Source organism: Chrysochloris asiatica, unplaced genomic scaffold, assembly GCF_000296735.1.
Source record: "Chrysochloris asiatica unplaced genomic scaffold, ChrAsi1.0 scaffold00086, whole genome shotgun sequence".
Taxonomy (NCBI): domain Eukaryota; kingdom Metazoa; phylum Chordata; class Mammalia; order Afrosoricida; family Chrysochloridae; genus Chrysochloris; species Chrysochloris asiatica.
The window spans coordinates 11,676,588-11,690,452 of NW_006408604.1; the positions used below are offsets into that span (position 1 = coordinate 11,676,588).

Below are 13,865 nucleotides of genomic sequence, written 5' to 3' on the forward strand. Positions count from 1 at the left end.
AGGGCTTCCTCAGCCCTCTAAAATGCCACCCGGAGCCATGACGCCATCACATGACAGTTCATAAAGACACGAAGCAAAAATGACAGCCAGGCCCATAAATAAAATGCTCTCCACATGCCTCTTTCCTGTTATCAAGAAGGAAACATTCTCCCAAGAGTCTGGCTAGAGACTTTCTTTTATCAAGTTGCCAGAAGCAGATAATGTTGGTATGGGCATCCCCAACTGCAAGAGATGATGTTGATGTTATGTGCCGTGGAGTCGTTTCCAACTCATAGTGACCCTGTACAGCATTTCCGAGGCTGTAAATCTTTATGGGAGCAGAAAGCCTCGTCTTTCTCTCATGAAACAGCTGGTAGTTTCAATCTGCTATCCCTGAGGTTAGCAGCCCGATGCGTAACCACTGCACTATTTATTGTAAATGCTTAAGAAAAAGTACCCACACTAAAAAGGAAAAAAAAAAAAAAAATTCTTTGCTCGTTACCAGGGGTGATGGAGAAGTGATTATCTTGCCTTTTCAGCCTCTTGAGGGAGAGACTAAGGCTTAAGAGTTGGACAGGTGTTGGGAATGTATATTGGGCACCCAACCAACCATATGCCATCCCATTCCTTATGGATTCTGCATCCTTCATTCTGTTTTATTCTCCAGGACACTAACCATTTCTGAATTAGTTATACCCTTGTTTGTTTAGCTCTTTATTATCTGATTCCCCCAGTAGAGATAAGCCCCATAAAAGCCCTTATCTATCTTGCTGACTTATGTATCCTCAGCAACTAGCATAATCCTGGTGTATATTATCCAGTGCTCCTGAGATGCTTTTTACTCATAGCGATCCTGTAGGACAGAGTAAACTGTTCCATGGGGTTTCTGAGGCTGTTAATTTTTATGGAAGCTGAGTGCCTCATCTTTTCTCCTGTGGTTTGGCTGATGGGTTTGAAGTTCCAACGTTTCTCTTAGCCCAATGTTTAACCCACTGCATCACCGTGGCTCTTTTGTTGTTGTTAACTGCCATCAAGTTTGAACTGACTCAGAGACCCTTTGTAGAATTTCCAAGGAGCAGCTGATAGGCTTGACCTGCTGACCTTGTGGTTCACAGTCCTGTGCTGATCCTACAGGGCCATATCTAAATAATAAAATAAAAAACTACTGGGTAAATATATGATAAAAAACTGTTTTGCACACACCATCATAACAAAATTGTCATTTCTTAGAGTGAATTTTCTTGGTGCTTATTGCCCTTTCTTTTACATTTTTTCTTACTTTATCTTACATCCCTTCTGCATGGAATCCAATTAGGTGGCAGCAGAGCAGTGACATATAAAAACTAAAACCATCTATGGTGGTGGTTATGTGTCATGGAGTCAGCTCTGACTCATAGCAACCATAGGGTTTCCAAGGCTGTTAATCTTTATGGCAGCAGAAAGCCTCATCTTTCTCCCGTGGAGCGACTGGTAGATTCGAATCACTGACCTTGTGGCTAGTGGCCCAGCTCTTAATCCACTTTGCTACTAGGGTTCCTTATGCTAGGAAATAATCTACGAGAAAACAATACTTGACTCCCAAAGCTGCTGGGCTAGGAGGGAAGAGACAATCCCTTTATCAGAGCCTAAGTAAAAGGAACTCTGGTAGCGTAGTGGTTACGAATCGGGCTGTGAGCCGCAAGGGCTGTGAGCCGCAAGGTAAGCAGTTCGAAACTACCAGCCGCTCCTCGGGAGAAAGGTGAGATGGTCTGCTCCTGTAAAGATTTACAGCCTCGGAAACCCTGTGTAGGGTCACTATGAGTCAGAACCGACTCCACGGCACATGACAACAACAACAAGGAATAGGTAAACCATGGCAACAAATGGAAATTCCAAAGGACAGAGCAGGGGAAGTTACTGAGTAGAAGACAGAGTGTAAAGTCTGGGGTAAATTCTGTTCTAATCAGAACAAACTTTGAGGCAACTTCTAGCCTCCAAAAACTGTAGCCATAAAATGTTACTGTTATTATTCTTCAGTGCTATTGAATCAGTGCGATTGAATCAGTTCTAACTCATAGCAACTCTGTATAGGATTTCCAAGGAGTGGCTAGCAGTTCAATGCTTATCCTACAGCACCATACAGACTTTCATTGGTTTTCACTACTAGGACCTCTGGTAACGTAGTGGTTACGAGTCGGGCTGCTAACCTCAAGGTAAACGGTTTGAAACTACCAGCCGTTCCATGGGAGAAAGATGAGGCTTTCTGCTTCTATAAAGATTTACAGCTTCAAAAACCCTATACAGGGTCGCTATGAGTTGGAACTGAATCCACGGCACATCACCACCACCACCACCACCACCACCACGAACAGATCTGAGGCTAAATTTTTCATTGTTTTTCTGGAACCACTTCAGTTTTATAATGTTGTTGTTGTTAAGTGCCGTAGAGTAGGTTCCGACCCATAGCGACCCAGAACAGGGTTTCCAAGGCTGTAAATCTTTACAGGAGCAGAACGCCTTATCTTTCTCCTGCGGAGCCGCTGGTAGTTTCGAACTGTTGGCCTTAAGGTTCGCAGCCCAATTCGTAACCACTACGCTACCAGATGTACTTCAAAAGTGTGATTTTATCATTTCCACTAACATGAAGAACAACTTTAGATTTGCATCTTCGAATACAGCTTTGTTTAGAACTGAAAAATTTTTAACTTCTGTATACCAATTTGATTTTATCTCTAATAGCTCTCTCATTTTTACAGAATAAAGTCCAAGTTTTGTAGACTTTCTCAAAGTCCTTTCTTCCATTGACACCCTTTCCCTTCTGTTTCCAAGTTCACCTTATCAGTTGATTGAATAAGCATCACTAAATACATGGTCAGATTTTGAGAAACTTTCATTTTAAAGGTTGGTCTTAGGACTCTTCTTGCCTTTCTCTATCCTTGGTGTCACTGTCTAATTATATAAATGAACATAAGTTCAGTTAGCAGCTCAGCTCGTAGTCGGCTATGCTACCAGAGCTCCTTATCTGTGGGGGTTGTTGTTGTTAAGTGTCATTGAATCAGTTCTGACCATAGTGACCTTGTATAAGGTGTCTGAGGAGTGGCTGGTGAGCTTGAACCGCCGACCTTGCAATTCAAACGGCCTTGCAGTCTGGCACATTGACCCACAGTGCCACACCAGAACTCCATCTATGGGGATAGTCACCTTCAAAAAGGTGCCAATGTGAACTAACATTTTTTTCCTGGAATTTTTTGCAAGGAATTATGGAAGATGTGTGACCCGTGATCCACATAATACTTCATGGGGGTAAGGCTAAAGTTCCAGTCTATTCTATTCTTTTGAAAGTGTGTAAATTCAGGAGCTCTTGTATTGATTTCCCTGTAAACCCTCCCCTACTGCCAGTGGCACACAAGTAAATATTTAATAACCGGCTCTCTGTTGTTGTTAAATGCTGTTGAATTGGTTCTGACTCATCACAACCCTGTGTAGGGGGATTCCATGGAGCTGCTGATGGGTTTGAACTGCCAACCTTGTGGTTCGAAGTCCATTGCTGATCCTACAGTGCCACAGCAGGGGTCCAACCAACAGGGAAAATGAAACTTTATGTTTTTGACCATTGCTGCAATGACGAGAGAATTAGAGGGGGGGAAAAAACAGCAAAAAAATGTTTCAAGCCACAAAACAATCAAATCAATCACAGATCTGTCTCAGCCCATTCATCAGCAGAGTCAGTGATGGTCCTATGATTTTTTTAAGTCCAACTGCTTATCATAGTGACACATGTTTATTATGGAGAAATATTGGATATCTGCTCACATTTGCCAATGCTGCTGAACCCTGAACTTATACTTTCTCAAGTAATTGAAATTTTAAGGTTGTTTATTATGGGAATTAGTTTGCCCTGACTGGTTTATGACATAAAAATGGAAAGCTGTTTAATAAAAATCCTTCACTCAAACTTGAGACACAGGCAGCATAGAATTGGTATTTTTCTAATAGCATGCCACATAAAAAGGAGAGGCTATGTTCTTGATTTGCCATTGCACTGCACAACTTTGACATGAAAACCAGCTCTCTAGAGGAGAAAAATTCCTGATTTGTGGTGTTTGTTCATTTTTGTGTTACAAATGTTCCCACCATGACTGATTCATGATACTAATATGATATCATTGAACTTAGAGTTTGGAAGAGCTGTGCACAATTGACTCTTGGGAGCCTTGGAAGCCAGTTTCAGCCCACCGCTGTTACAGGCATTTCTCATTGTAAGCAAACAAATGTAGCATAAGTATGAAGGTTTTAAAGGCAAAATATGATACTTGCTTATGATATTTTTAAAATTAAAACAAAGACTTCCAAGGCAATTTAGTACTTGAGTTAAAACTATTTATCAAACTTTTTCTTACTTCAATTCAAACTTAAGTTTAGAATTCTGAGGGTTTTGCCTCCCTGGGTTTAAAAGGTAACAGTTAATTATCTGTTATACTGAGTTTCTAATATTCGAATCTTTTTTGTTTGGGAGAAATGCTGTATCTCCAGACCAACATGTCTACTGCATTTGATGCTATGCAGCGTATTGTTGCTGTTGTTGTTGTTAGGTGCCATTGAGTTGGTACCGACCCATAGCGACCTTATGCACAGCAGAATAAAACACTACCCGATCCTGGGCCAATCTCACTACTGGTGCCACAATTGAGTCCATCGATGCTGCCACTTGGCCAATCCATCTTGATGCAGCATATTATAGGAGTCATTTTTTTTTTTTTTTCCCTTCCATTGTTCACTACATCACGTATTTCTGAGTTAGCACATTGAACAGATATATCTGTGGGTAGGCAAGAAGGCTGTGGGGAAATAATTCTGTATTCCTATGCTCGATTAAGGAGTCATGGAAGATATACCTGTGTACAGCCAATTTGACCCTCTGAACTCAGACTCTGCCCTGATGATGCCCCAATGATGGTTAACAGCATGGGTTTTGGAGTGAAGTAGTCCTAGGATGACCATTTATAATTCTGACCTTGGGGAAGAACTTCTTTTTCTTTTTTTCATTTGTGAAACTGAGGTAATAATATTTTCTGACCCAGAGGTAATGCAGACAAAATACCTGTCACAACACGGAAAGCACAAAATATACATTAGCTCCTGGTAGTTTTGAGTCCTGGTGAGGTACTATAGGATAAGCACTGGGCTGCTAACCACAAGGTTGGTGATTCAAACTCAGTAGCCATTCTCAAAAACAGGGTTGTTGTAAGTCAGAACAAACTCAATGGTACACAACAACAACATGTATGGTTTTAATGCTATACTTACAATTATCATTGTAATGAAGTTTACTGCGCATTAGTAAATGGCCTAGTGTATCTTCTTAGGTTCAACAGGCACTTCCCAGTCTACAGAAAATTTCCTGGTTTTCTTCACCCAAATCATATGGAAATTCAAAATGATAAAAATTCTAGTGTGATGTAATTTTTTTTTTTTTTTAATTACAGAAGCAAGAAGGTGAGAATTTCTTTGAGCCTTTATAATTTCAAGAGAGAAAAACCGTTTGGGGGGCTTTTTTAAGTTGTATTTTTGGTGAAAGTTTAGCAGTTTTAGAGTATTCCTGAGACTTGGAGAAACCTAAGCAGCAGCTGATATGCTTAGCCAGGAGAAACCATTGGCAGAACTGTGAATTCAACAAAGTTTGTCCTCTGTGCCCCTCTGTTCCTCTTTGTCCTCCTCCTCCCTTTGTTTACTTTCCAATCATTCATCCATCCATCAAAGTAGGATTTTAAAAATGTTAGAATCATGTCTCTCATACAAATATAGAAAGAATATGTGTCAAAGATCTATTCACGTATAACTGAAGCAACCATGAAATTATAAACCTGATTCCAGGAGCATTTGAAGAAATGGGTATTTGTAGGCATTCAGGGAAGAAGGAGAAAAGAAAGAATGCTAGCGTAGATTGGTGTGGTTAGATGTTCTGGGGATGTAGAGATAAAGACATGGTCCTGGTCCTCAAGGACTGTGTTTGGGGGAGACAAACATGCAAAATTAAAATTGCAATACAAAATGATGAAATGTATTTCCCTCCTCCAGGTTCCCCAGGATCCCAATACTAAATAGGCCCACCAGTCAGTATCCCATGGGTAAGTGCCCCAGTTCTGTACCATTTCAACCTATCCATCATTTTCCCCACCCACATATTAAAATATACCTCTAGAGCCTCTAGGACTCCTGGTGTGGCACTGTAGAACAGCACTGTACTGTGAAGCAGAAGGTTGGCAGTTCAAACCTACCAGGTACTCCTCAGAAACCCTATACAGGGTTGCTATAAATCAGAACCAACTCAATGGCACTAAGACAACAGCAGAGCCTAGATGGATAACAAATAGGTAACCTGATGAAGGAATGATTCTTCTGTTACATAATGCATAGAAGTATATTTTAATCAGAAAGGCCTTGTCTACCTCAACCCAAAGGAGTGTGTCATGTCTCAGAAATGGCAGAGAATAGGTAAGTTGAGCAGGAAAGGAAAAAGAAATCTTTCCTGTCACTCTTAAAATGACCACATATAGATGGCTCTTAATTACTAATTTGTTGTTGTTTGTTGTTAAGTACTGTGAAGTCCGTTCTGACTCATAGTGACCCTGCACAGGGTTTCCGAGACTGTAAATCTTTATGGGAACAGAATGCCTCATCTTTCTCCCGTGGAACCCCTGGTAGTTTTGAACTGCTGACCTTGAGGTTAACAGCCCGATTCGTTACCACTTTGCTACCAGAGCTCTTAATTACTAATTAAGCAGTCCTTATATTTCAGTCACTTCCATGAAAACACATTTCCAAATTAATGAGCAGGGGAATCCTTTCTGAAACTTGACTTTAGGATCCTTGCATGTAGTCATAATACGGCAGACTTTTTTTTTTTTTTTCTGGGAGAAGGGGTTGCAAGAGTCTGTGTGAGGACACCTACACTATCTTCACTCTCCCTTAGATGAGGGTTCTATTGTATGTAGCAATTGACCTGGATGGCTTTAGTCTTTCCTGCCCTGCTCTTCTCAAGAGCCATGCTTTCCCTTGTCACCATGGTTACCAATGTTTTAGCTTCCTGAGAATACACAATGATTTTTCTCTCTGTATTTAATTCTCCTAGGAATCATTTATTTCAGTTCTCAGTCCTGGCAGATTCAATTCAGTAAATATTTAATAAGCAATTATTAATGTTAAAGAACTTCAATGGAAGCTGTGGGGCATGGAGAGAAGAATAGCACCCTGCTCCCAGGAGCCCGCGGCCTAGTGAGGAAGACAGAAACATGCAAGTCATTCTAGAGCAGTCATTCTTAACTTTGGCCACATATTAGGATCCCCTGGGAGCTTTGAAACGTCCTGATGCCAGGCTGCACTCCAGACCAATTAAATTAGAGTCCCTGGGGGTGGTACCCAGGCATCAGTATTTTTTAAAGCTCCCTGGGAGATTCCATTGTGCTGCTAAGCTTGAGAACTGTTGCTCCACTGTGAAACGAACTTGGAAAATGCTGCAGTAAAAGACTAACAAAGTACTAAATGAATAAGAGTCCCACAACCATTCTGGATATATTTATCTACTGTCTTGACTACATTTTAGCCCATGAGTGTGAAAATAAAACCTCATTGTAACCATGGGGAAATCTTTACTCTGACTGTAGAGCATTTAGGCATCATGCACATATATTAGAGAGGTGTGGTTTGACAGAGTAATCTGTCTCTAAGAGGATCAAACCAGAAAGGTGACCCCCACAATAGATTCTACATTCTATCTCGCCCCCCTCATTCCTCATTCTAACTCACTCCCCTGGAATGTTTTTTTTTAACTCTTTTTGTCTTCCTGGAAAACTCTTTCTCTAACTTGCAGCTCAAAACTTACCTCTGATAAAGGCTTTCTTTCTTCCTTCCATGTCAGGCAAAACTTGATCTTTTTTTTTTTTTTTCCCTGAGCTATTTAGCTCCTTGTATAAAATGACTGTTTTTAGTACCTAATTGTCCTTATGTGGTGCTGTAGGTTTGAATCCACAAGGTCAGTGGTTCAAACCCATCAGCTGCTCCTTGGAAGCCCTATACAGGGTTGCTATGAGTCGTACCTGACTCCATAACACTTCACTTTCACTCACATATTTATTATAGTTGTTTAGTTATATATTTACCCTATTTACACACCTTACCTATCTTTGTTTCTCTATTATCTACCACAGTGTCTTGGTTTATTGAATGAGTAAATAGCTGTAGCAATTTTAAGTAGTCTTAGAAAAGTCATGCATGATTGGTGGAGCTGAACTTTGGAACTTCTTGTGCTCCCTTGTCCTGATTCTGAACCCCTAAACCCTGTGCATCGCAGTGGTGCTTTTGGAGAAATCGGCAGACACACTGGTATAACACAGCTGGAGTACATGAGAGGAGGAGGCCTCACAGGGTTTAGTTGCTTGTCATGGTGAGCTAGATAGAGTTCCATGTACAATTTTGCTATGAAAGGAAAACAGAGACAGAGGAAAGTTTTAAGCAGAAATTTGTTGTTGTTGTTACTCCTTGTGTTTTTTATTTTAATTTTAATTGTGAATTGAATGAAAGTTTACAGGGCAGATCATCAGTTTTACTTTCAACAAATCATAGACTTTGTTTCATTACAATGATTATAATCCCCTCCATCAATTAACATTATTTCTTTCTATTCATTTTAGCTCTTCCCCGCCCCCCCATTTTTTTTAAACACTCAGACATACATAATATTCTAAACAATCAGGCATATATAATAATTTAAACCACCAAAGGGCACATTCTGCAAGTCCTGGCTGCCATCTCGTAGTCACTCTCTTTCCATGAATCTGAGTCCTCAGCTGCTCCCTCTCTCCATGTCCCCATCTCTGCCTCCATCTCTGGTGTCGCTGCTTCTTTGGATAAGGTCAGCATTCCACTTGTGCTATTCTGCCTTGATGGTCCTAGGGTCCTCTGTTTTTGGACTGTAAAATTAACTACTCCCCCGTTTTTGTTACAAAACTTCTACCTTTACAATTTTAACAGTCGTAATTAATCACGATAACAATTACTCGCTATTGAGTCATAAGAATCTTATCCCCATCTCTTTTCACCAGACCCATCTAGACGAGATGAAAACTATCCAGTGGGGACTCTGTTTTCCCACACACACTCTTAAACTAAACTCCCTCTTGAAACCTTGTAAGCCAGTCACTTCGTGCCTTTATCGCCCCCTCATTTTAGGTAGCCAATGTCTAAGTTGCCTGTCCCTAGCTACCCTGTATACAGAGGGGATAGCATTGATACTTGATGTGAAGACTCCTTCCCTCTCTGTTGGTATTTTGAGCTATTACCCCCATGAGTATAGGTCAGGTTCATCAAATTGTAGCAATTTACCCTCATTATCTTGATCAAAAATTGGTTTTGGTAGTTTTTTTTTAAATCTTCCTGTAGTCAAGTTCTAATTATCAAGCCATCGAGGCTAGTTCAAATGGGTACTATCTGCAAGTTTGGGTGTTCTTGTGCACCTCCCCTACTTCATATAAGCTGGATGCACTCTCAGCTCTAGCCCTTTGTGACTGTGTCCTTGTCCATGGGCTCAGGTGTCCTCAGGTCTCACCACACTTTGGATCAATGAGCCCTTCTGCTTCTCTCTCTCATCTCCAGGTCAACGGGAGTCTATGGAACGTGGTTGAACTCAGCCCATTTCTTCCTTTCTGCCTTTCCCCGTCTTCCTAAGTAAAAATGTTTTAAAAAGAAGTGACATAAAAAGTACCAGTGACACTAGCTCCTGTTTTCTTTAGTCACTGGTATCCAAAGACAGCTCCATCTGTCTGGGGAAATTGCTTGTTTATAATTTTTTTAAAACTCTATAAATCTTAAAAAAAAAAAACACTTGAAATTATATAGATTTTACACGTATGAGAATGAAAAATTATTTCAATTTTATAAGTATGAGAGTCATGTATTCCAGATTTTCTAGGATGATGCTAATTTTAGATCTTATGTCCTGTTTTAGATCTTATATCCTGATTTTTTATACGGTATACATAAGTACTGTTATTATAATTGACAAACAGTTGGTCAGCTATGTTGAAAGACCTTTGGATAAATTGTTAATTATCTTACTTTTTTTAAAATTTGAGAGTTAAAGTAGGGCTGCCTCCTGGCTAAGAAGCCTGAAGGTAACATGTGGAACTCATGTTTAGTATATTGCTCTGAGCTCTGGACTTTTGTTAAGCATAATTTCTCATGAGGACATTATATGTTGCTAACACTTATTTCCCTACCAAAAATTAGTACAAAACTCTCCAAGGAAAAGTGAGTCTTTAAGAACTGTTCTTTAATCCCACTTCTAAACCATCAGAAATGGATCTTTGTGAGGCCATAGGAGCCCACCAAGAGCTTGTTGTAACGTGACTTCCACTGTGCCACAGGGCAGATGGACTCAAAACAATACCATGGTATAAAAAGTCCACAACCCCATAAGGGCTTTTTACTTTTAATGAACACAATTTTGAAAACATCGATGTTTCCTCATATCTCTTAATAACCATAACTAATATTCTTTCTCTTACTACTTGATAGATTCAGGCCAAATTAAACCTTAATAAGGACTGTGATCAAAATCACCACCATTTTGACTGACTAATCCACATTATACAATCTTTGTAGCTATTAAAAAGTGTTCCCTTTTTTCCTTACTGAATAACACCAAAGAAATGGTAAAATAAAGGCTAAATTATACAGTAGTATTTTTTCACATCTACAGATCATATGCTTCTAAAAAGTTGTTGAGTATTGTTCACCACTACATTTTGTTGTTTTAAATCATCTGCCTGCCACAGGTGTCTTATAAGCTGGTTTTATTCTTTAGAGGACATTATGTATGTTTTTCAGTCAGCATGTGATTTTATGAAACAATAAGAGAATAGCATCAAGATAAGATGCTGTTGATAGGTGGCCAAGCTCTTAGTATATCATCTTTTGGAAAAATCCAGCTATTTTCAGATGTCATTAAACTAGGAGCTACTTCTGGCTCATGTAGTAGCATAATGATTGCTTCATGTGCTCCCATAATGCTTCTATGATGGACATTCTCCAGTAAGTAAGGACAGGGTACTTCCCTGCAGCCAGCCAGTCTAGTCACAGACTCTTTCTTGTTGGCTGTTTTCATAACTGGCAACTGTGTGTTTCCATCTGCCCAAGTTTTCCTCTCTTGCAGCCTCATTACTTCAGTGTTGCGACATTCAGGAACTTCTCACATACTTGCCCAGAATTCCAACAGCTCTTTAAGTGGGGGGTGATACCCTTACCAGGAGCCAGTTTTGAGCTCCCGAAATCTCTGTAATAACCAGTGAGCAAAGGCTTAGTATGAGTTCTATCACATTTGATCAAGGGTTCTGGAAGAGAGGCTAAGGGCAGAGGGAACCTGAGCTGGGAACAACTACAACGATACTTAAAACAAAAGAGAAATGGGGTTCAGGGCATATTTTGAATAGAAGTCATAAGATATACTCATGTTTTCTTGCCAATGTACATGCCTTACCCAATGACAAATGACAACCCAAGTGTCATTTAAGATAGCCTTAAGAATCAACCTGTATGACGCCATTTTAACAGGAGGCCTCATTCTTCTTTTCTTATCCAGAGCTAAGAGAAAAAAAGTGAATATGGTTTTTGCTCACAAAATGGATACCAGCAAGCCGCCTTTGGTTACTCCTACACTTCTGGTGTCCCTCCACAACCACAGCTGCACGGAAAGAGCCTCACCTCTGCCAAGCCATGACCTGATGGAGTTCTATGAGGAGCACAGTTGGGAAAGCAATGGAACAGACCTCCAGTATGGACTGAAACCTGGGGAAGTGGCCACAGCCAGCATTTTCTTTGGGACCCTGTGGTTGTTTTCTATCTTTGGCAATTCCCTGGTTTGTTTGGTCATCCATAGGAGCAGGAGGACTCAGTCCACTACCAATTACTTTGTCGTCTCCATGGCATGTGCCGATCTTCTCATCAGCATTGCCAGCACACCTTTCGTCCTGTTTCAGTTCACTGTTGGAAGGTGGACACTTGGGAGTGCAATGTGCAAGGTTGTGAGATATTTTCAGTACCTCACCCCTGGTGTCCAGATCTATGTTCTCCTCTCTATCTGCATAGACCGGTTCTACACCATTGTCTATCCCCTGAGCTTCAAGGTATCCCGAGAAAAAGCCAAGAAGATGATCGCCGCGTCATGGATCTTTGATGCAGCCTTTGTGACCCCAGTGTTCTTTTTCTATGGCTCCAACTGGGACAATCATTGTAATTATTTCCTCCCTTCGTCTTGGGAAGGAACTGCCTATACTGTCATCCACTTCTTGGTGGGCTTTGTGATTCCATCTGTCCTTATAATCTTATTTTACCAAAAGGTTATAAAGTATATTTGGAGAATAGGCACTGATGGCAGAACAGTGAGGAGGACAATGAACATTGTCCCAAGGACAAAAGTAAAAACCATCAAGATGTTTCTCATTTTAAATCTATTGTTTTTGCTCTCCTGGCTGCCTTTTCATGTAGCTCAGCTGTGGCACCCCCATGAAGGGGACTATAGACAAAGTTCCCTTGTTTTCACAGCTATCACTTGGATATCCTTTAGTTCTTCAGCCTCTAAACCGACTCTGTATTCAATTTATAATGCCAATTTTAGGAGAGGGATGAAAGAGACTTTTTGCATGTCTTCAATGAAATGTTACCGAAGCAATGCCTATACAATCACAACCAGTTCAAGGATGGCGAAAAAAAACTATGTTGGCATTTCAGAAATCCCTCCCACGGCCAAAACTATAACCAAAGATTCAATCTATGATTCATTTGACAGAGAAGCCAAGGAAAAAAAGCTTGCTTGGCCTATTAACTCAAATCCACCAAATACTTTTGTCTAATTTCTCAGAATTCTTTTAATTATTGTTATGCGCCAGTTATTAAAAATCTTTAACTATAAAAACAGAAACTATTTACATATTTGTTCACTCAACCTACTGAGGAAAATGTTTTATTTTGCAAAATCTGTTTATTTGTTGATCACAGTTTTTTGTAGTTTTTATTTTAGTTGCTTCTTGTTTTAAGGCAGCGGTCCTTTTAATATATTACATGCGTTAAAAAGAAAATGCCTTCCTACTTTTTAATTTACAATTAGATTAGATCCAAAATGCATAGACCATACACACAACCTTTGATTAATGGTTCAGCCTCATTTTATTCTGTTTTCTTTTTCTCTCCCCTGTTGAATTTTTGTAACTCTGGGCGTCTGTTACAAATGAAACACCCTGTGTTACACACTTCAGAGACTTGTATTTCTTCTACCAAGTAAAATTTAGAAAGGTTTAATACTTTATATGCTTTTATACTACCTTCTTCCAAGTAACCAGTGTCTAGATCTGCTGTGAAAATGACTCCATGTATTAGAATTTGCTGAGTACTCTTTTGCTATTGGATTTTAGTCAGCATTCTTAAGGAAAGAAGGCTTATAATGTTGCTGTGTTGCCTAATCTCTCCTTCTCTCTCTGATGTTCATCCTTTCTTGACCTAAGCAGCTGGGGAGGCCATGAACATTTTGAGGTCAATGTTAAGTTGCCCTCACATCTGTATTCCATCTAGGCGGTGTCTTGTATGTTTACTTTCCCTCCTTGAGTTAAATACAAGCTAATGAGCAGGTGTCCTTGCTGGGCATGCCCAGAAAATGCCACACAGAGAAATGGCAGATGGTGTGTCTCTGTGCTTTTCAATTCAGGCAAAGCCTTTGGCCTTCTGGCTTTACCCCATTACACCAGGACAGAGAGGAAAGGCCACCTTCTTCTGTCTCCCAGAGACTCTGATTTGAGATGACTTCTCTAACCAGAGCCTCTGCTCCCGTCACCTCTCTCTAGGTCACATCACCGTACCTG

General features: G+C 40.2%; 1 protein-coding gene across 1 annotated transcript; it reads left to right on the forward strand.

Moving 5' to 3' along the window:
* Nucleotides 1-11,573: 11,573 nt before the first annotated feature.
* On the forward strand, nt 11,574-13,142 carry GPR19 (G protein-coupled receptor 19). Its single transcript, XM_006866050.1, has one exon. The coding sequence runs from the start codon at nt 11,616-11,618 to the stop codon at nt 12,861-12,863; it is 1,248 nt and encodes a 415-aa protein (XP_006866112.1). The 5' UTR covers nt 11,574-11,615; the 3' UTR covers nt 12,864-13,142.
* The last annotated feature ends 723 nt before the right edge of the window (nt 13,143-13,865 follow it).